Here is a 23,171-nt window from a genome sequence, read left to right as displayed (position 1 = left end):
AAGAGCGTGATTTAAATTATAAATATTTGTCAGACACTGACAAAAGATATTATTCACCAATCATTTTTTAAGCATGTTCTGTCATAAATTAGCTGACTCCCTCTGGTCTTCCACACGACAAAAAATGCAAGTGCAAATTCTGTCATCTTGAAGTGAACCAAACGCTTATGATACACATGATCGTTTCTCTCAGAGCACAACGAAAACTGCGAGAAAACAAGAGAGAGTCGGACTCTACAAATGGATGGATTTGGAAGAAAAATAGCTGTATTTTTTCCTGTGGAAATGTTGACTTTGAAAACATTGGCTATCAACTTTAAAATTGCCCCCAAATATGAAAATGTGGGAATTGACAAAACAGGCAATCTTGCTGTTTTTGCCCAAGTTTGTTCATGATTTAGAGAGATTCGATGCGAAAATGCACTGATAAATACTTTTGAAAGCGAGGTCTCGATCCGTGTATTAATTTTGATTTTTAATTTAACGCTAGTCCCACTTTTTCTTCCAAGAAAATATTTTTGTCAATTTTTCACTAATTCTTTTATGCGTCATTGCTTTAAAAAATAAAGAGAGTCGGACCGTAATTCTTTCAAAATGACTGATCGTGCTAATAATCTATCGGAATATATCAACAGATCCGTCAGACTCATTGGCTAAATATGTTTAAATTGCATTTTTCTTACTTTCTGCAGATTTTGCTGCAAAATTTTACTGTAGTTTTAGCTGCGTTTCCTGCAGATTGTGTTCACAGACCAATGGGAGACAAGTATTTCTTCATCAACAGGTTTATTCGCCACCAATTGGTCTAGCGGGTGTTTTTCGTATGCGCAGCTTATGTCACAGCTGCGTAAGAACACGTTCACTATAAATCATTATGGATATTTCTTTTCAGAATATCAATCAATATCAATATCAAAGGTCAATGTGTTTCGTTAGATTTGTGGCGGCGGGATTATCGTCATTAACTAATTACTTGATATCAGATTTTAATGGGGAGTGGTGTAATTCCCGCACGACTGTTGACTTTCATTGTAATTGCCTGAGCTTGAGCTGGTTCCTGGGCTGCCTCAGATAGCAGGATGGTGTGTCAAGTATCAGCTTGACAGGAAGGTACGTAGTACGTACCCAGACACTGAAATTTCTGTGTAATTTGCGCCAAAAATTAGGTACCTATTTGTGCGAAAATTAAGCCCTTTTTATATAAAGCACGTGCACATTACCGATCAAGGCTATATCAAGGCTATGGCGTCCGCCGCCATGCGCCGAATTCGGCGCATGCGAAGTTACCTACGCCGGACATGCGCTGAAATTTTCGGCGCAATCCCGCCACTATGCCGGACATATTAGGCATAACGTGTATTATTTCCAGTCTGGTACAAAACAAAAATCAAACCTTACCTAACCCCATGTTGCATGTTCATATGAACTGTAGATCAGATATTTTTTTTTTAACAAATACCCGTCTTTCATCCTTTCAGCATACCTACAACCTACTAAACAGCCTTGGTATCAACCTAGCATTCATACGTCATCTGCACATACATATTGATATATGTGGTATGTTTTGTTCAGTAGGTTATATGTAGTAGGTCAGCCGTCAGGTGCCTACATGCTATCATTTGTCATGCTTTGATTTCAGATGGTGTCTTGTGGGCTTTATAGTGGGCGTTGTGGCCCTCTTGCAAGGGTTAAGTGTTGATGCACATATGACATAATGCAATGTGTTTTTTCCATGGGCGCAGGAACCTCACGTAAAGTTTGGGGGGGGGGGGGGCAGAGAACTTCAATGTCACTTTGTGGGAACCCTAATACCCCTATGAACAAATTCTTTGCAGTTTCGTGCTCATCTCACCTTGCCGAACCATTTCTTGCTCTTAGTTTTGAATTTAAATGAAAAATAAATATTTTACTTTAAAAATTAGCATAGCTGAAAAGTGGGGGCATGCCCCGACAGCCCCCCCTCCGCTCCTACGCCTATGGTTTTTCTTAATGGTACAAATCATCCACATTTATATGTGAAGGGTAGGTAGCTACCTACAGAACCAAATCAATGCCTCAATTGCTCATTGTTTTCTTACAATAAGTCCCTCCTCTGCCAATCGCAGTAAAGTATCTACTGTCACAATGCAGTGTGCGTCATGATTTCTCAACTCTATGCTTACAATATATTTCCATTTGTCAATCACATATTGTTTTTTTTTTACAGGCTTTCCGGTTATGACTGAGGCCGGCATCTCACCTGTCCTGGCTACGCCAAATCACTGCGGATGCCGGATGCCGAGGACCGGAGAGCCAACCGCTTTGAGGCGTGAGCTCTGTGGCGTGGCTCGAGTGACGGCTACGGCGCCGTCGACCTGGTTGAATAGCTGGGGCCTAGACGAGGGTGCCCTTAGTACGGTGGCCAATCGGTTACGTCCGAGGGGCGCTCGAACAGGCTGCCGTCGCGTGGCTGCCGGCGGCCGCCCCCTCGCACGTGAATCTCCTGGAGCCAGGACTGCGGGAGGCGGCTGCATCATCACCTGTGTCCGCGCTCAACACCGTGCCACGCACTAATGGCGGAAGCCCGACTTTCTCCGATGGAGGAGAGAAGCTGGACGCTGGCTGCCAGGCTGCTGGGGTGGGCGCTGGCTCTGCCATCAGGGGACCCCCTGCGCGCGACCGCCAAGGCCTCGGCACCGGCGCGCCTGTCTTCGGTCCGAGGCTGGAGATTGCGAGGCCGCCAGGCCTGGGCGAGAGCGAGAATCCCACCGTGTCAACAGACGGCTGGCGTCACCTTCCGGTTGGACGTGTGCCCGATCCGGGCTGGGGCCACGGCGGCGGAAAGGGAAAGCGTGGCTACGCTGCACCTCGCGTTCCTGCCCCTGTGTGCTGTCCGGCTTTGGACGTACGGATCTGCGGAGGGCGGAGTCTCCAGGTGCTGGGCGGGAGCCGTGCTGGTCTGACTGTATTTGTATTTGTATTTGTATTTACATTTAAGAGCGATCCACATACAAAGTGCGTGGCGATTACTGCTCAGAATCCGTATCCGCGGCTGCTAATCTAATCATTCAAAACATTTGCACATTCACTCACGTCAAAACAAGGACAAGGCTGGACGAAGAGGCCGAGGAACTGCGGGCCCCGGCCGGAGAGCTGTGCTTTAGCTACCGCGCGGAGATGGTGGCGCTGGTGACCGGTCCGGAGACCCTACTCGGAAGAGACAGAGACCAGGACCTGCGTTCCGTAGCTATCTGCTAACTGTGCGGTGGTGCTGGTGTAGTGCAGCATTTTTGGATGGATAGCTACATTTCACGATTAAATAGCTGTTACGTTTCAGTGCAGGTGGCGTGACGAACAATGTGGTAGTTACCTGTTGGCCACTTCTGCGGCCGCTGCTATTTCCTACTCGAAGGCGGGCGCGCTGTTTGGCTGGGCCGCCAGGATGTTCCCATTATGTGTCGACGACAAAGCGAGTATATTCGTGTTCTTTTAATGCACAGAGGTCTGTTGTATATTTGAAGTTCTATTTTAAGTTGACGATTGCGAAGGGCAGATTCATCTTCTCTCTTTCATTTGTGTTGCCACTTTATCGTTCATGTTTGTTATAAGTGTCCATGCGGCTTGGTTGTCATCTTTATTCCTGATGTATTTTATTTTACGAACATGCTGGTGATCAATGCAATACACTTTTGGTTAATAATGCTGCTTTAGCTCTGATCCTTTGTGGTATGTCTTGACTGTACTACTGCGATAGCGATTTTTCCTCACCAAAATATGCAGGCAACCAATGTAAATGCTGCCAAAAGTTTGTCATTACGTGATGTATCTAAGAAACATCGAGTTCCTGAACGTGGTCGTGTACTACGTAACCGGAAACTCAATAGGACGCAGAATTACTACAGAAAAACTACAGAAGTGAGGCTGGCCACGCCAAAATCAAGTGAGATATGTCTAGCCTTTCTTCAGCCGCCAAGGCTTCGATAGACTATCCCCGGGTTCGGTGTCTCTCGAACTACGAAGATTCAACGTCGTCCGGCCAATCCTGGTTAAGGTCAGCGGGGATTTAGCTGTGGTTATGGAACAGGATTGGCCGTCCGAGAGACTCCGAACCTGGGGTATGTTGCAGCACAGCTATGTCGACCGAGTGTCGTCGCAAGCTGCACCACTAGACGAGAACAAATGAAACCGTCCCGTCCTAGGCTGACTAGGCTTAGCTAGGTGGCAGCACAGTCGCACCGGCAGGGGGCAGTGCCACAACCAGCCGACTGATATTTTCGTGTGACGTCAGAACCGGTGCCTCCCTGACGAATAGCGATTAAATGAATCCTCAAGGGCGTTGCCGCGACTCGCTGAATGAATGAATGAATGAATGAATGAATGAAATGAATGAATGAATGAAGAATGAATGGGGGCGATTAATGCATGACTGAGTGATACTCACCATGCCCACGTTAAATATATTAATTTTTTGCGGCTTCTGATATCTCCTCTTGTCCAAGCTTCTGGTCCGGCTGGGCCCGCCCGCCGGCGCATTCTCGACTGAGCCTCCAGAGCCGTTGGGCTGCAGCCACCCAACCACTGCAGCCCCAGCGGTTGGTCTGCAGCCCCAGCGGTTGGTCTGCAGCCCCAGCAGTGAGGTCTGGGGCTGCCCCAGACCTCAGGCCTGCATCCGTCCCTCCCTTCCTCATGACCAGTCCGTCTGCCAGTGTTTAAGGATTGACCTAAAAACGTTCACCTTCAGGCTTCATATATAGGGTGCTAGGTAATTGACGTGACGCACGGTCAGGTGACACACCAATCAGACCAATGGGCGCAGCCAATGGCCCTCTCGCGGTTGTTTTTAAACTATGTTTATTTTTAATGTTCTTGTGGGGCAGAATTCTCTCCGATGCGAAGATCTCGAGGCATGACGGAACAGGTACGATTCCTCATTTTTGTGAGTCTATGATTGTTTTTTATATGATTATGCTATCTACGAAAAAGACACTTGGAAAACTTAATTATTTGTTATCCGAAATGAATTTATTTTCTAACCCTCCCGCACTTAGGTATAGGGACGGTGATCTGATGGACGGTCGAGCTGGACCCTCATCTGTTTTCGCAAATAACTCGCGAAAAACACGGCCCACGTTTTTGAGCACGCTCGTTTTTACGCTCGTTTTTACGCTCGTTTTTCCGCAAAGCTCTAGCTCGATTGGGGTCCAAACGGTTGGGGGAAGGTTCGTAACCCCCGGTACGTTAACCCGCGCCCGGCTGGGGGTCCTGGATTTCCACGCCCTGCTGGGGGGGGGGGGGGTGTCTGAACACCCCCCCTTCTAACTCGGCTCCTGGGCCACGTAGCGATACGCGGAAGGCGGCGTTCGAAAGAGCGTAAAAAATAATGACGAAATCACTTCAGTCAATTTTTTGGTCAGGTCAAAGGTCAGGTCACCAGAGGTCATTGAAGGCAAAATTTCGCCGATTTCCAGGTCGAATGTCGACAATTTCCAAGAAGCCAACGCATAACTCGGGAACCAATAGAGCTACAGCGCCGCGGAAAAGCGCATTCGATAGCCCTATTAACGCCCTTTCTGAGTAGTTGTCTCAGATTTGACCTAACGTCAACGGTTTTGCCTGCAGGGGGCAAAAACTGCAAAAATAGCCGATTTTTTCGGAAACAGTTTTTCTGCAATAACTTTTGACCCAAGCCTTGCACGAGCTTACTTTTACCGGCATCGTGTTCCTCTCGTCAAGACGCATCGAATGAACATAACTTGACCTTGAAAGGTCAACTTGAAAATTTGACCTCAGGTCAAGGCCATGACCTGACCTGAAATGGTCATGTTGCATATCAGTCGATCCGTATCGTCGAGCTGAACACATATAATGCGTTTTCATCGCTCTAGCATGCCTCTATCAAAAGTTATTTGCGAAAAACTGTTAGATACCATTTGTGACCTAAGATGACCTCAGGGCATAAACAGGGGTCACGGACGCTATTTTCATATTCAGTGTGTCTAAACCACTTATAATTCAGTGTTTGGGCGTGTTTGTAATGCCTTTCGTCCAAAAGAGGCGCATTTCAATTTTCTCCCATTGACTTATAATGGGGAGGTCGCAAAATTGACCTGACCTTAGGTCATGGGTATCAAAATTCTGAGATATACATTTTGTACGTGCTATTGCTCTTAGCAATCGCTGAAAGTTTCAAAGCGATCGGTCACTCGGTGTAGCTATGACAGACATTGAAACTTTTTATGAGGTGAGGTCATTTCAAGTGACCTGGTGACCTGACCTTGAATGACCTTGGTCTGAAATTTTCACAACATGTGTAGAATTGATGTATGATAAGGTGTACCAAAAACGGCGGCGCTCCGCGCCGCCGTTTTTGAGATATTCGCGAAAAACCACAAGGGGGATGTTCAAACACCCCCCCCCCCAGCAGGGCGCGGGTTAACCTTCCAGGCGGTGGGGGGGGGGGGGCATTTTTTTGCCCCCCCCCCCTTTAGTTTTTTCGATATATCTCGAGAACCGCTGCGCCGATCGTCACCAAACTTTCAGTACCCTCCCGGGAGCAGCTAGCGCACATGGTGACCAAAAATTTTTCCAAAGGCTATGATAGGTTGGCCGCTAATGACGTCAGAGTGACATCATTTTTGCCATTTTCGACCCAAAAAAAGGTTTCGCGGGAAGAGCTGTCAGGCCTACAGCTTTAGAGATACAGAAAAATGTGTGGAACATAAAAGGTGTGGAATTAAAAGGGCTACAAAACTGCTATTTCGGTTTTTCGATTTTTTTGGATTTTGACCCCCAAAAATCAAAAAATAGATTTTTTGATTATAATAGCCAAAAAATCCAAAAAGTTTTTTGAATTTCGAAAAAACCGGAATATATGTGATAGCCCCTACCGCCTTCTATCTACATACCAAATTTGAGATTGATACCTCTTTTTTGGCCAAGTTATAGCGAAAAAACTGTTCAAAATTGATGACGTCAAATTTTCAAACTCAATTTTTAGCAATTCTAGACCTCGTAGCGCAAAACAAAGACCACCATTAGACTCCCCGTGACGAGCTGCATCGAATCGATACCCATTTTATGCAAAAATATCAACTTTGAAATGTGACCTTTTTTGACCTGACCTTGACCTGACCTCCACCAGAAAGTGACCTAAACCGTACCTGATGGTCCTATAACCAACACCATTGAGTTGGAAATGAAAAAAACTGGCCATAAAACATGCATCGCATAACCTTAGTAAAGTTGGGCTCATGTGGTGACCCTTGGTGACCTTTGGTGACCTGACCTGTGACCTGACCTGGTATGACCAGTGACCTCTAACAGCAACATATGTACTAGACAACTGACGCCTTATCGCTGATTTTCGACAAAATGCGTTTTACTCGGTGTTGTAGCGCTTTCCCTAGAGGCCCCGTGAACGGTGAAACATTTTATCTTTGACCTGACCTGTGACGTCATCGGTGACCCCGAGGTCAATGAAATTTGGTTCCCCTCGACAAATTTGACAGGGCTATCGAACGCCGTTTGAATTTTCTGGATCCGTCTAGTAGTTTCGGAGATACGGGGGGGGGGGGCAAAAAAGTGCCCCCCCCCCACCGCGCGGAAGGTGGCTGGTAGGCCCACCGCCTGCCGGGTTAACAGAGCTGGCAAATAAGGCCAAAAGAGTACTTATGTCCCCCTCCCAGCCAAGTGTTACTGGCCGTCGGCATCCGCAACTGTTTAATGTCTAATACCTATGTGTTCACTAAAAATTGAGACAAAGCTTAGCGGGCTGTACCTTCGGTAAACATGTATCGATTCAAACAAACGAGGTATCATTCCACTGCGTTTGTTTCCACATTCCACTGTATAGTGTATACTTCCACCAAAATGAAGTTGTGACGTAGTACTACGTCACAATAGGGTGGTTCGAAAAAATCGATTTTTGGAAACTGCAGCCTACAACAAGTGGAAAAGTGGCCTCATACCTTTAGAACACCACATGCAAATTTTTAGTGCGATTGGAAAAGTGTCTACATGGGCGCTTTGCTGTTGAGCAAAGGTCTGCACTCACGTTTCAGGCGTTACAGTCTCCCATAGTGGGGCGGGCCGGCGGGTTGTATCTAACACCAGGTGGTGCGGCAACTTCTGTTAAGTGTGTTGGGAAACGTTTTCCGGGCCAGATTGGTGATTTATTGTTACATTACCACTAAATGGAAGCATAATCATGCATTTATGGGAATTTTTAAAGTACAATTAATTATATGTAGTAAGCTTGCATTGTTGCTATAGCAAACAGTCAATAATACCAACCTAGTGGCTTCGCTGAGGAGCCATATGCTAGCAATCCTCCTGGGGTTGCTTGGTACAAGTATATTAATGCCCCTAAACGAGTAGACCATTAAGAAATTTGATATTTTCCTCAGTTGTAAAATTCTTATTAAACTATTTATCCTTCGATAAAAGGTGTTTGCGGGAGGAGATTTTCTCCCATTGTGCTCGCTGTTTTCATCACTCCTTGTCACACAAGGCAGCCGGCAGCCGCCCCGTGCCCTTCTCGCCGTCACATGCCCGACCTCCAGGCGGCTGCACGAGCCCGTCGTCGCCCATGGTCAATACAAAATGCAAGCTCACTGCATGTGCCAGAAAAAAAGGCAAGGTGCCTCTCGCTGAATGGAATTTTTTTACGAGACTAAAGAGGAAAAAGATAGCAGGTGATTGGAGCAGTAGACGTGAAAGGGACACGAGCCATAGCTAGAAGGAGACGACGATCTGCAGGTCGGGACAGTCCTGCTGATGCCAGTGGTAGCCATAGGCGTCGCCAGAGATTTTCGGTTGGGGGGGCAAAATTAACTTTTGTGTTAAATCTTGCCTTTCTCCAGTCGTTACTCATTCATTCTACATGTCATTCGACACGTAATAGTGCGAGGAATACGATGGTGACAAGGTTTTCCTTCTAGCTATGACATGTCTTTTTTTTACAGAAAATTCAAAATTTTGAAAAATTTTGACAAAAACACGACCGGTAGAATCACAATGGCTGCGATTGCCGACGCACTCTAGAGAGCCCCCGTTCAGACGCTTGTCGCTCATGATCATCACCCAGAAAAAAGGTTAAAAACGCTCAGTAATCGAATCACCTTGCTGAAACCTTCATTCACGCATGCATGCAGTCGCAGAGGTTCTACGACGCCTCTGGCGGCGCCGGCGCGCGGACTCGGGGTTTCCGGGAGTCGGCCGCCGGCCCGCGCAGGGCGTGGTTGTGTTCTGGTTGGCGGTGCGCCAAGTGGGCGCGCAATCGCAGACGTGGAATAAAGAACTCACATTATATCATTTTGTTCACACGGGAGTGTGAACAAAAAGTTTCTCGTTTTTCATGTGTAGGGAAGCGCTGCAAATGCGAAGAAAAGATAACGGAACCAAAATTTCGCACGGCATAGCGGCAAGGGATCCCTTAGCGGCAGGCCTGGGACTTCCAGGCCATTTTAGGCCACTCAGGGTCAGTGTGGGCTCTCAGAAGTATGCTTAGGATCCTGAAGATCGGCGTTGGTCACCCACTGGCGGTCGCAGCCGCTAGCAAAAGGGGGGGCCAAAGTCATACTCGCGGGACATAACATTTATCCGTCACCGGGAGGGGGGGGGGGTGATCGGCTAATTTTTTACGTCCACGAGGTGCCGCGCAGTTGGCATTACTTATGCTTCATCCATCTGATTCTTGCGTGAAATCTTTAAAGGGACCCTCCCACCTTCAAAAAAGTTAATGAATTGGCACGGAAGTGATGTCGCTCGGTTCAGAAAGAGCGAAAACGAATATCAACCAAATTTCATCGAAAAATATTCACCGGTTTTCAAGATATTAGACTTTTACTTTTGTTTACTTTTTGTGATCTCCGCTGTTCCTAGCGACTTTATTTGAAAGTGCGGCATTTGTTGCGCGCAAAGCAGCATATACCACCGCGTGCTACCAAACGTTTTAGTAAAAGATTTAAAAATCGTTAGATCTCCGCTGACGTCACAAATTCTAAGGGGGCATACCAATGCACTAGCCCCTTAGAATCCGAAAACTGCAAGTTTGAAATTCCATATCTCCGAATTAAAGCATTTGTCGATGTTGTGAGTGCCCAAACCGGTATTTGCAGGCCATGGCCACCAATTTTATCTATCTCAACTCAAAACTAATGTTAAAGGGACACTCCCACCTTAACATTAGTTTTGAGTTGAGATAGCCAAATTGGTGGCCATGGCCTGCAAATACCGGTTTGGGCACTTACAACATCGACAAATGCTTTAATTCGGAGATATGGAATTTCAAACTTGCAGTTTTCGGATTCTAAGGGGCTAGTGCATTGGTATGCCCCCTTAGAATTTGTGACGTCAGCGGAGATCTAACGATTTTTAAATCTTTTACTAAAACGTTTGGTAGCACGCGGTGGTATATGCTGTTTTGCGCGCAACAAATGCCGCACTTTCAAATAAAGTCGCTAGGAACAGCGGAGATCCCAAAAAGTAAACAAAAGTTAAAGTCTAATATCTTGAAAACCGGTGAATATTTTTCGATGAAATTTGGTAGATATTCGTTTTCGCTCTTTCTGAACCGAGCGACATCACTTTCGTGCCAATTCATTAACTTTTTTGAAGGTGGGAGGGTCCCTTTAAGGTGGGAGTGTCCCTTTAAGCTCAATTTAAGGCAAAATCACCAGTTCCATTTCCCGGCCCACGGTGCTTCCACCGGTCGGCCCACTGCACCATGACGACGGATCGGTGTAGCATAGGTATACTGGAAGGTCAGGCACGCGGATTCATGACCTTACCACTATAAAACAATTTGGAAAAGTACAGATACCTCTTGCTTTGAACAAGCATGTGAAACCCAGAGAGCATTTTCAGACTATGACATTTACCCATATAGGTAACATACCTAGTTGTGTGGCGGCGGGAGAGAGTAGGTACACCGACCTCTGGAGACCCCCCACAGGTTCCGAGCTTTCAAAATTGGCATCTGAGGGCCGCGCGCGACTTCTGCGGGGCTTCGCAACGGCTCTATTGGGGCTCACTCAACCTGCCTAGCCTTACTGCTAAAAAGACTGGCCCTGAGCCCTAAGGACTTCATCAGTCTCTGCCAGCCCCAGGACCCACACCGGCTCATGGGGTCCCGACGTCGAAATATGAGGGAATCTGCGCGGGACCATCAGGACGTAAAGTAATCTCGATCAGGACCAACGTAAGGCTGTGCCGGAGACTGCGTGAGCCCTCTGATCTTCAGAAACCCACCCATGTATGTTTTCACGCAGAGGCCAGTTTAGGGCCCTCAGAGACCAGTACAGGGCCTGCAAACTACAAAGGCCAGTAGTTTGAGACAATCAGTGACCGAGTTGGGCTCTCAGAGGCTAATGCAGTGGCGGATCCAGGGGGGGGCAAAATGGGCATTTGCCCCCCCCCCAAACGGCATGATTTTAACATTACGCCTATGGACGATGCATGGAAAGAATCGATAAATTTTTATGGTTTGCCCCCCCCCCCCCAAACCTCTGAGCTGGATCCGCCTCTGGGCTAATGTGGGTCATTACAGGCCAACATGGGCCCTCAGAGGTCAGCGTGGGGCCCTAAAAGACCGGCATGAGCCGTCGTTGGACCCCAAAGGCCAGCAGAGGGCCCTCAAAGGCCAAGATGGGCCCTCCTCAGAGGCCAATGCAGGCCCTTAGAGGCCGGCATCGGGTCTTCAGCAGCCAGTGCGGGGCCCTCATTGGCACCTAAAGGTTCGTCTTGGGACACCACAGACAGAAATAAGGCCACCAGAGACCGGTGTGAGACCCTCAGACGCCGGTTGGGACCCCTGAGGTCGGTTAGGGGCCCTCATAGGCCAGAAGTGGGGTCCCAGAGGTTGATTTAGGCTCTTAGCGGTCAACGTGGGCGCTTGACCGCCATTGAAGTTCCCTCAGAGGTCAGTGTAGGACGCTCAAAGACCGGTGTGGGAGCTATATTAATAGCTGGGCGTGGTTTTTTTTAAGCCTCGTGACGATCGAATAATTGCCAGGGCCCCATACACCTATATGGGGGCCCATTGGTTGTTTGAGGGGGGGGGGCAAATGATATGATGGCCCCCTTTATTGACCTTTGGGGGGCATGGCCCTGATGCCCCCCCCCCGCGACCGCCATTGTGTACACATTACACACATGCCTCTGAGATTACATACTAGCTCATGCAAACTCTATGCAGGCCCCGGAGTTCCCACGCTAATCCTTTAGAAACCAAGCCGGCATACGGCGTCACCACCGGGCTTCTGACGGGTGCACAGCACCAACCCATGAGGTCTTACTTTAGTGTCTTAGAGCCAATCTCCTTTAGCAGGGCCCACCCACCACCGTGGGTTTACTTGGGCCTACGAGAGCCTCAAGTAAACCCACGCTGATATTCCATTTAAGACCCGGCCATACTCGTGATCCGGTGCCAGCGACGCTGACCGCCAAATTGACAGAATGCGAAACTGAGCCCACTCATGAGTGAAATTTACGTCCTTTGATGGCGCAAGAAAGAAAATGAAACATACGTAAAACTTTTCTAGGACTTTTGTTCGATCTGAAAGGTGGGGCCAAAAGATAGTATGGCCCCACCTTTCAGCACCAAAGGGGGGGCCATGGCCCCCGTGGCCCCCCCCTGGGACCGCCAGTGTGGTCACCCCAAATAGTTACGTGTTTGTGGTGCTTTAGGGCTTTCCAAACCCAAGGTGGGGCCCTCAGAAGCCAGTGTGGGCGGCGGGCGCTAAGAGACCAGGCCCAGGGTGAGCCGGGAGCCCTCAGATAGCAGTGTGAACCCCAGAGGTCTGTGTCGAATCCCTAAGGACCCTACATAGAGACATAAGAATTGAAACATGTGCTGGGACCCTCAGAGGCACACGTGAGTTGTGCAAAATTTGTCGCCTGAAAAGCTCGGCTGAGCTATCAGAGGCCTAAGGTTCTCAGAAATTTTCGAAAGTATTCTCAAAGATCCGTGTGGCCCTTCAGAGATCTACGCATGTGTAAGGTCCTCAAAGATCCCTGTACATATGGGCCCTCAGAGAATATGGACACCAGTGGGACTCTCAGAGGCCGGTTTGGGCCCTCTGAAGGCTTCTTGAGCTCAGTGGAGCTCCTTCGGAGCCTGTGTGAAAAGCAAGCTCATGAGCCCTGTGGCACTTGAACGGTGAGTCTGTCGGAGACATTTGACGAGAGTTTAGAAGGCCCGAAGATTTAGTGTCACACTTTGAACGTAAATTTTGTGTCAGCACTTCAAAACTTATGAACAACGGCTATAAAATGTAATAAAGAACCAACTAGGAACATGGAATGAATCACAGTATTGACTTTCCCGAGTCTGGAATCGGCGTCGTGAAGATTTTGGCGACTGCGACTCCGACTCTGGCCTGAACTGCACCCTTCAACCGAGTCTGACCTCACAGGCATTCTCAGAAAGGTATCCCCATTTTTTCCCGACTCCAAAATCTCATCGGATCTGTATCGATCTCAGGGGGTGCCCGGTCCGAGGTTGGGGGGGGGGGCAAGCTGCCCCGCTTGCCCCCCCCCCCCCGTGGCGACGCTAATGGTGGTAGCACAGCACAGGAGCTGCAGGAGCACGCTGATATTAGCGTGGGTGCTGCACACCCAAGTCCTGCTGACTCTGTCAACGAGGCTGAAAATACGATATCAGGTACGACAGCGACGTCCTCCGAATCGGTGCAGAACCGAATTGTCATATCAAACTTCAATCCACAGTGTATATAAATATCAATCAAACTTCAATCAAACTTTTCAAAGCGCGGGTTAGACCTCACGGCAAACCACATCGGCGCGTAGACTTGTGTATACCTTACCAGGTGTACTAGGCTTTCGCTGGGTTCGTCTGTTCGGGTGTACAGTATCAGCAGCCGGGTGGCCAGTGTTAACCAGCGGGAGTAGTTTACTGGTCTGGGCTTTCTTCGAGCAGTGGTGACTGGTATCCGCCCAGCGGCGAGTGCCTGGCAGTGGCAATAGCTCAGTAGTAACTGCTGATCGGCGGAGAGATCCGACTGTGCGTCACCGGTCGGTTGCTAGACGTAGGTGGGTATGGGTTGATACTCAACCACGGGGAGCTGGTAGACGTCCCCGCACAGCCTCTGTCCCAAGGGACACTTTAACGTTTTTGTTCCAGTAGTGCCATGGCCACCGTCCATTGCCGTAAACAAGTGTCTGAGTGGCAGCTCATTCGCGTTAGGTAAGCATATCAGCCACTGGAAGTTTTTAATCTCAATGTCCCTCTTACTTCGACTATTGCGCCGTTTCTCCAGCCTGCAGTGTTCACATTGGCTCCATCCGCTAGAACACCTTGCAGAGTGTCTTTAGATTCTGTTTCTCGAATGCGGTCAGTCACATTTCTCGCTACAGTCTTGCTGGTGCCAGACTCGCGGGTGCTGTGGTCGATATATGTGCAGCCAGGCTCTGCCTCGTATATATACTGGATGGTCTTCCCGTTTAGTGTTTTTAGGTTGAATAATTTCACCACCTTCGACGGTTTCCTCTATCACTTGTGATGTCTCGTTTACCATCAAAACCCACATACGTAGCTTTCCATTGAGCTGCTCCTTCAGTATTTTTTCTCTCTCTCTCTAGGTGTCTGTACACTATTATTAATGAAGACCTCCTCACCTTGGACCTGGTAATAAGGCTCGACTGGTCCGTCTCTGAAACTATTTCGACGTGTCATCAGTGCAGAACCCAGTGCGGCAGCAGCTCCGTCACTGAGCTAGTACCGGTCGCATTCTCGAGCGAAGTTTGATATGACGATTCGGCTCTGCACCGATTCGGAGCCCGGAGGACGTCGCTGTCGTACCTGATATCGTATTTTCAGCCTCGTTGACAGAGTCAGCAGGACTTGGGTGTGCAGAACCCACGCTAATATCAGCGTGATCCTGCAGCTCCTGTGTTGTGCTACCACTGGCATCAGCAGGTTTGTCCCGACCTGCTGATCGTTGTCTCCTTCTAGCTATGGCTCGTGTCCCTTTCACGTCTATTGCTCCAATTACCTGCTGTCTTTTTCCTCTATGGTCTCGTAAAAAAATCCATTCAGCGGGAGGCACCTTGCCTTTTTTCTGGCACATGCAGTGAGCTTGTATTTTGTATTGGCATGGGCTACGACGGGCTCGTGCAGCCGCCTGGAGGTCGGGCATGTGACGGCGAGAAGGGCACGGGACGGCTGCCGGCTGCCTTGTGTGACGAGGAGTGATGAAAACAGCGAGCACAATGGGAGAAAATCTCCTCCCGCAAACACCTTTTATCGATGGATAAATGTTTCATAAGAATTTTACAAATGAGGAAAATTTTAAGTTTCTTAATGGTCTACTCGTTAAGGGGCATTAATATACTTGTACCAAGCAACCCCAGGAGGATTGCTAGCATATGGCTCCTCAGCGAAGCCACTATTATTGACTGTTATGCAACAATGCAAGCTTACTACATATAATTAATTGTACTTTAAAAATTCCCATAAATGCATGATTATGCTTCCATTTAGTGGTAATGTAACAATAAATCACCAATCTGGCCCGGAAAACGTTTCCCAACACACTTAACAGAAGTTGCCGCACCACCTGGTGTTAGATACAACCCGCCGGCCCGCCCCACTATGGGAGACTGCAACGCCTGAAACGTGAGTGCAGACCTTTGCTCAACAGCAAAGTGCCCATGTAGACACTTTTCCAATCGCACTAAAAATTTGCATGTGGTGTTCTAAAGGTATGAGGCCACTTTTCCACTTGTTGTAGGCTGCACTTTCCAAAAATCGATTTTTTCGAACCACCCTAACGTCACAACTGCTACGTCACGTGCCGGCAACTCATGCTGACGGGGCTAGGTAAACTAAGAAAAATAGTCTCAGCATAGCTCAAGCCTTTATTCACTCATCAAATGAGACAAAAGATGAACAGATTTTCATGCACAATTATATTATCCAACTCATCTAACTCAACCTAAGGTCTCGCCGGCTCTAGCATCTCGTTTTGTAACACAAAGCACTTGAATATAAATAAGTAGCATTTACAAAAATAATATTACTGGTTACAGAAGCAGATGCATGTAATGTGTACACAGGACAACTCTGTTTTCGCTGGCGTGATAACACTATTGTATTTTATTGGCAACAGCCTGCGCGGACATCCGATGCCGATAATTGGCCATCAAAATTGAAATTAGGGCAATGTAGACTAAGAATCGAAAGCCATACACACGTTCATAAGAAGCTGGTACTACATACATTCGTATACGATGAACCAACCAAAATACACTATTATGGCTACGAGTTCGACAAAGGCACTTACATAAGCGTGCAAACAGTAAACAAAAATATGCAGCAATCATACATACCTACCTAACATAGCATATGCATTATGCAAATAACACAGAATCATGCACAATATGACGAAGATGTAGGCATCTGCCGATGCAGTTCACCTGCACAAGAAGAGCGCATCATCTGACCGCACCGCCTTCCGTTCCACGCGAGATTAGCGCTTCAGCACAGCTTTGCTTCCCGGGATAACTCCCATATAGACACCTCATCGACGAGCCAAAGTAGGACTGGAACCTCGGGCTCATGAACCAGTCGGTCTCCTTATGCTGTACCGGATGTCCTCCAAGAAGACAGTGCAGTTCTTCCGCCCTCTTTTCCACCAGCGAAGCTGCTGTCTCACTAGCTCCAGACCCAGTCCAGAAGTGGATGTGCACGGCGAGAGGTCCTCTCACCGCCCTCCCTCCTCCGTAGATGGTCTGCTCAGAGGCGGAGTACACCAGATAGGCGTCTCCGCGGTAGAAGGTGCCGTGCTCCGTCTCCGGGACCGGAACCAGCTCCTCTCCATCCACCCTCCACACCAGAAACGCTGGTGTGCTAGGAATGACACACGCGAAGGCCGGGTTTGCGTCCACCATGTCTGAAGGCTGCGCAGAACTGCTGAAGTTCCTCCGCTACTGAGGGTCTTTATAGCCAGACTGCACGCTTCATAAAAACGTCAGCGTTGTTGCTGGTATTCGGTAGCGTGAATTCCACGTCTGCGTGTTTTTAACGTGACAAAGGTCCGGGGTGGCGAACTTCATTGGCATAACGGCGGGTGAGAGATATGGGTTCTTTGGGCTGTGGTCTTCCAGTTATTGTAACCGCAAGCATCGCAAGACATGTCGGAAAACAACGCAGTAGGCAAGCTGGCATGCTTATGAATATTATATTTAAATCATGCTACTTCTGGAATGACAAAAGATGTGAATGGACCTCACATTGCAGTGTGATAATGCCAGACAGCATGCACTTATGAATAAAAAGAAATCAAAGCCACAATTTATTTCTAGTAACACCGAATGCGTTCTAACGACAAGCTTACAATTCTGCCGCTGACCGTGCCTACAATTCACAGACAGACATGCGATCATATATTATACATTCATTTCATGGTCACTTTTGTCAACGCTTATCAAAATGCTCCTCTGCAACCCTTTACATATAACTATCACGTTTTACATGAAATCCAATTCTGAGAGTGCGAAGGAGCTGCTGACATTACTAGCGTATGACACCATCATTCAGTTACTGCACCACATAATTACCAATCTGGTACAATGACATCACAAAGCCAATGACGTCAAAATGACGTCAAAAAGCCAATGACGCACAGCTACACCATAAACTCCAACTCTTGGTGCTGCTGCTTCTAGTTTCACCCTTACTGCGCCATTGCGGTGTCGCGTTCCTTGACGGAGGGCTTGGGGCTCTTGCCATCGACTCCAGGAACCTGAAGCTATGTCGCGGGCCCGCGGGTGAGGTGGCACAGCATGCATAGTACACCCGTCTGTTGCTCCAGAGTCCAGACTCCGTACACCGCTATCCACAACTCAACACTCGTGGCACGGGTCGAGTGCACGCTCCACTAGGCTCTGGAATGTTGTAAGACGAGAAGCCATTATGTTGAACGACGTATTGTCCTAGTTTGAAAGACAGGAGATGAACATTATGTTTACAGTCATTAGTAGGTATGTGGTTTGGAATTTTACCCGCAGCCAACGCTAGAAACACGGAAATACCCAGAGAGTGCTAGGTCTAATTTCAATCAGCCGAGGCCACAGCTTGATGCCAGAAAATGAGTGAGTTCTTGCCTCTGAAAGCCCCAGACTACCTAACTGGTAACTGCTGAGGATTCCACAAACTCGTTAGGTTCGCGACTGACGTTGCATATTTGACTTGTTGCATCACCGAGAGCAAGAACAGTGTTTGCAGATGAGCAATGACCTGGGAATGCGGAACTGCATGCATATTAATTACATCGGCGTATCAATGTCACGAAGTGAACGATCTGTGTACTTCTTTGGAGATGTTCTACCGTCTACGATGCTTTGTCGCAATGCAAACATCGATCTGTAAATAATGAGCGTAGGGTACACTGGGACATGTGCAAAACATGCACAATTAAAACAAGACCTTTACCTGGTTAGGCATTGTTCGTCTTCTTACGTACAAAAAGGTACGTACGTAGAACGAAGTCCTTGGCCGTTTTGCCACAATTGAGCTCGAGCCTCGTGAAAAAATGAACCTGTAAGATATTGTCGAACGCACTGAATGTTATCATTTTTGAGGCATCAAGTCAATCGGTGACTTCCAAGGCAGGCCAAATACCCAAAGGCCCGTTTTAAGCCCGATTCTTGGTAAATAATTCATCAAAACACCGAAGAGATAGGGTTGGATAATTTTGCCTTTGTGATTTCTAGCCATATATCACACAGACATTTTGTTCGGAATAAGTCAATTTTAGTGCTGAGCTCAGATCATGGTCACGTCAAACCCACCCAGGGCAGCAGGTGTTCAGGGGGAAGACGTGCTTCATAGCATTTGCTTGCTCTTGTATCTTATCCTTCTTATTTTCTCATTCTGCCACCATTTTTAGACATCACCATCAGTAGATAACAGTAACGGCGGAACACCTTCAAGGGGGGGGGGGGGGCACTGCTGACTTGGTCCCATTCTTTCCATGCAACGCCCATAGGGCTAATGTTAAAATGCCAAACTCAAAGGGGGGCACGGTGCCCCGGTGCCCTCCCCGTTCCGCCGCCTATGGTAGATATGCTTCTCCAATGTATTCAGGCAAAGATTTTAATTGATCAGAAATATAAATAGTGGAGAATGGGTACGTTCGACAGATGCTGAAACCACAACATAGGCATCAATTAATATTCAGCATGGTACTCTCTACTGGCTATAAAATAATGCGAAGGAATCAGTATGCATGCCATGAAGTGTGGCTGGGCTTTTATTGCATTTAAACTTTTACAATGCAATCGGAACTGCGCGGCTGCACGTACCGATACAATCATCGTATGAAAATATTCCTTCAAACAGAAGTCGCTAATTCAAAACCAATGGCAGCAGAGGCTTCAAAAAGCATGGCGGCAGAGGCGAACACAGGACACGATGTTTAGCAGCAATAAAGCCGCTATGGGTTCACTCCCTTGATGACCTAAATACCCCACAGGCCCACAGCGTAATAAACAGCTCATGCAGACTGCAGAGCACCGTGGCATGCAGCACTGCAGTCTGTAAAACAAGTCACCCGCCCCTCCCCTTCCCTCTGGAGGCGCCTCCGGAGACGCCGAGACGTCTTCCTCGAACTAAGGAAACGGTGGCTTGATAGATAACGCCATGCTGCTGCTCCGTGGTGCCCCCGGCCTGCCTCCGTCCGCGGTCCAGCGGGCAGTCGCGTGCCGCGGTAGCGAGAGCCGTCAGTTGCAGCGGAGCTGTGTGGCACGACGCAGCTAAGGTGACGCCCGGCGAGAGAGCGCCAGAGTTCACTCAGCCGCGACTGAGTTGTTTTGTGCGACGTCTGCACCGCCTTCGCACTGCGATGGCAAACGTGGACCCGGCCTTCGCGTGTGTCATTCCGGACACGCCGGCGTTTTTGGTGTGGAGGGTGGATGGCGAGGAGCTGGTTGCGGTCCCGGAGACGGAGCACGGCACCTTCTACCGCGGAGACGCCTATCTGGTGTACTCCGCCTCTGAGCAGACCATCTACGGAGGAGGGAGGGCGGTGAGAGGACCTCTCGCCGTGCACATCCACTTCTGGATCGGATCAAAAACCAATGTTGAAGCAGCAAGAGTGGCGGCTAGCAAAGCGGTGAAGCTGGACAGATTTCTTGGAGGACGGCCCGTGCAGCACCGAGAGACGGAGCGCTTCGAGAGTCCACGCTTCCGCTCCTACTTTCGTTCTGCCTTGAGGTATCTCGAGGGGAGCGCTTCTCAATCGGATGACTACAGTGCGAGGATGTTCCTCATTCGCGGAAAGAGGCGTCCTTTGATCTACCAGTCTCCGGCTGTCGCCTGGGAGTATCTGAACGACGGCGATGCCTTCGTCATCGTCACGGAACGCTTCGTGTTCGTTTGGTGCGGCCGCTCCGCCAACGGCCTCGAAAAGATCCAAGCGGTTCGGCTGGCTCAGGCTCTCCACTGTGGGCGAACGGTGGTCGTTGTCGCTAGTGGAGAAGAGGATCGCATTCCCGCCGCTGCTAAAGAGGTCTTCACGTCGCTGCTTCCACTATCAAAACGCGCAGTTCGCTCGGCTGATGCTGACAGCGAGGAACGCCACTGGCCCGATCGACGTCGTCCCGCTTCCGAGGTCGCCCTCTTTGTGGTTTCCGTCGAGGGAGACGAAGTCCGACCGCAGCTGGTGAAGACCGGAGATCTCTCCCAGGGTGACCTTGTGCCAGATGATGTCTTCATCGTCGACGTCGGCTATGTCGTCTGGCTGTGGGTGGGGCGTCGTGCGCAACAAGAGGAACGAGCCGAGGGAGTCCGCTTTGCTGAGGAGTACATGAAGCAAACTGGTCGTGCTCTGAACGTCCCACTCTGTCGGGTGGTCGATGGAGGTGAACCAGCTGAGTTTCGGAGCCTCTTCGGCGTCTGGGTAGACTCTGATGAAGCAGAGGAGGCAGCCGCTGCTGTACCAGCTCTGGGTCGAGTCGCCAAGACGGTTGCGGCGAAGTTTGACGCGGCAATGCTGCATAACAACACCGCTCTGGCCGTGGAGACTCAGCTTGTCGATGATGGCAGCGGCCAGAAGAACGTTTGGCGTGTTCAGGATGGCGAGGTCGTACCACTAGATGAGAGTCGCCACGGGGTCTTCCGGGCAAGTGACTGCTACGTCATCCAGTACTGCTATCGTGTCGCAGGAAAGGATCGTTTCCTGGTGTACTGCTGGCTCGGAGCATGCAGCAGTGCTGCAGATCAAGAAGCTGCTGCAGTTCGAGCCATCGAGCTTGACGGAAAACTCCGAGGTCGAGCCGTCCAGGCGCGTATCGTTCAGGGCGAAGAGCCTCCTCAGTTCTTCGCCATCTTCGGTGGAAAGATCATCATCTACTCTGGGGAAGAACCTGACGGAGAAACGGAACGGCTGCTGCTTCACGTTCGCAGTAATCGTCGCCACGCCACCCGTGCTCTAGAAGTGGCCTGTCGCGCGTCGTCCCTCAACTCCAACGACGCGTTTGTTCTTCGCGACGGAGGACGCGTGTTCGTCTGGTGCGGGAAAAACTCTGTCTGTGAAGAGCGCGACGCGGCACGTAGCATCGCCTTCGACTTCTGTAAGGACAGCGAGCCTCTGATCATTGAAGAAGGCGCTGAGCCGTCTGCATTCTGGGATGCAATCAGTGGTCATGAGGAGTTCGATACCACACCAAGAGCAACCCACCAGGTCCGCATGCCGGCGCGTCTGTTTCACTGCTCCGACGCCTCCGGAAAGCTGACGGTGGAAGAGGTGGCTGACTTTGACCAGTCAGACCTCTGTGAGGACGACGTCATGCTTCTGGACGCCTGGGACGCCGTGTTCGTTTGGGTCTCAGTGCGCGCCAACCGCGCTGAGCGCCGCCGCAGCGAGAGGGCTGCCCTGGAGTACCTCAGCCGCGACCCGGCAGGACGTGGGGAGAGCATCCCCGTCTATCGAGTGCACCAGCAGGCGGAACCTCCCATCTTCACCGGGTTCTTCCCTCACTGGGACCCCGACTTTTGGGCGGCGCAGCTGAGCTGGCCGGTGGTGAAGCAGGCCGTTACTTCGCCAACAGCCTCAGCCAATGGGAGTGATGAGAGCGATAGCTGCACCACCCAGCGGCCAGAAAACACACCAGTGTTTCCTCTAGAGGCGCTGCAGTCGCGCCGGCCTCCCGAAGGTGTTGATCCATCACGCAGAGAGGACTTCCTCTCCGATTCAGATTTCTCAGCGGTCTTCGGCATGACCAGAGAGGAGTTTCAGCGCCTGCCGCAGTGGAAGAAGATGCAGAAGAAGAGGAAGGCTTCACTGTTCTAAATTTGCGGTGGTGTGTTCTTTGGGATGAGCTGTGCGATGTAGCGAGAACACACGAGAGGGGTGAAAATATGTATTGTTTTGAAAGTGCCCACCTGCTTTGTTGGAGTGCACTCAGAGGGAGAGAGAGAGAGAGAATAACTCTTCATTCCTGTGTCTTGTTTGATCTGGTGATCAGCTGTGCTTTGTGCCATATTTTGCATATGCTACCGAAAATCTAAAAAAACGGCTATTTGCATAATAAATGAAGCTTGTGAGCTGTGATTACACACGCGCTTAGCCTGGTGGACATAGGCGGCGGAACGGGGAGGGCGCCGGGGCACCGTGCCCCCTTTAATTTGGGAACTTTAACATTAGCCCTATGGGCATTGCATGGAAAGAATGGGACCAAAAGTCGGCAGTGCCCCCCGCCCTTAATTGAAGGTGTGCCGCCGCTACTGCTGGTGAAGTATTTATGGGCTATTTTTTATGCAGAGAAATAATAATAGATTACAGGAATTTTTAGCAGCACCGTTTATAGCCCATGACATAGACGTCAATCATCAATCCGATTTGCACTCCTCAAAACGTTTTTTTTTTTCAAGCGTTTGATGACAAGCGGGCGAATTCTTACTTAGAATCGCTGAAATTTCTGAGCATGATCGGCCTGCCGGCCGTGGGGACGCTTTTGCAGGGCTAAAATCTCCGCCACCGCTGGACTGATTCTTGAGGTATTTTTTGTAGGCTAGCTTCATCCATTCTACCAAGCATTGCACTGTTACCGATGCATGTGGGTGACCCCTGATGCACGTGCAAAGCGAAGAGATGTCAGTTTTGGAATAATTACAGTAACTCGGTACTCGACAATACTGGATCGCTGAAACTTTGCATGTATCCAGCCTG

General features: G+C 49.3%; 1 protein-coding gene across 1 annotated transcript; it reads left to right on the top strand.

Moving 5' to 3' along the window:
- Positions 1-19,844: 19,844 nt before the first annotated feature.
- Positions 19,845-22,292, top strand: LOC122390279 (advillin-like). The gene has a single exon (XM_043383027.1). It carries the CDS (start codon positions 19,845-19,847, stop codon positions 22,290-22,292), a length of 2,448 nt encoding a protein of 815 aa, XP_043238962.1.
- The last annotated feature ends 879 nt before the right edge of the window (positions 22,293-23,171 follow it).

The sequence above is a fragment of the Amphibalanus amphitrite genome, unplaced genomic scaffold (assembly GCF_019059575.1).
Source record: "Amphibalanus amphitrite isolate SeventyFive unplaced genomic scaffold, NRLGWU_Aamphi_draft 000389F_arrow, whole genome shotgun sequence".
Lineage (NCBI taxonomy): Eukaryota > Metazoa > Arthropoda > Thecostraca > Balanomorpha > Balanidae > Amphibalanus > Amphibalanus amphitrite.
The sequence above is the reverse complement of the archived record's forward strand: the minus strand, read 5'-3'. Positions and strand labels throughout refer to the sequence as shown.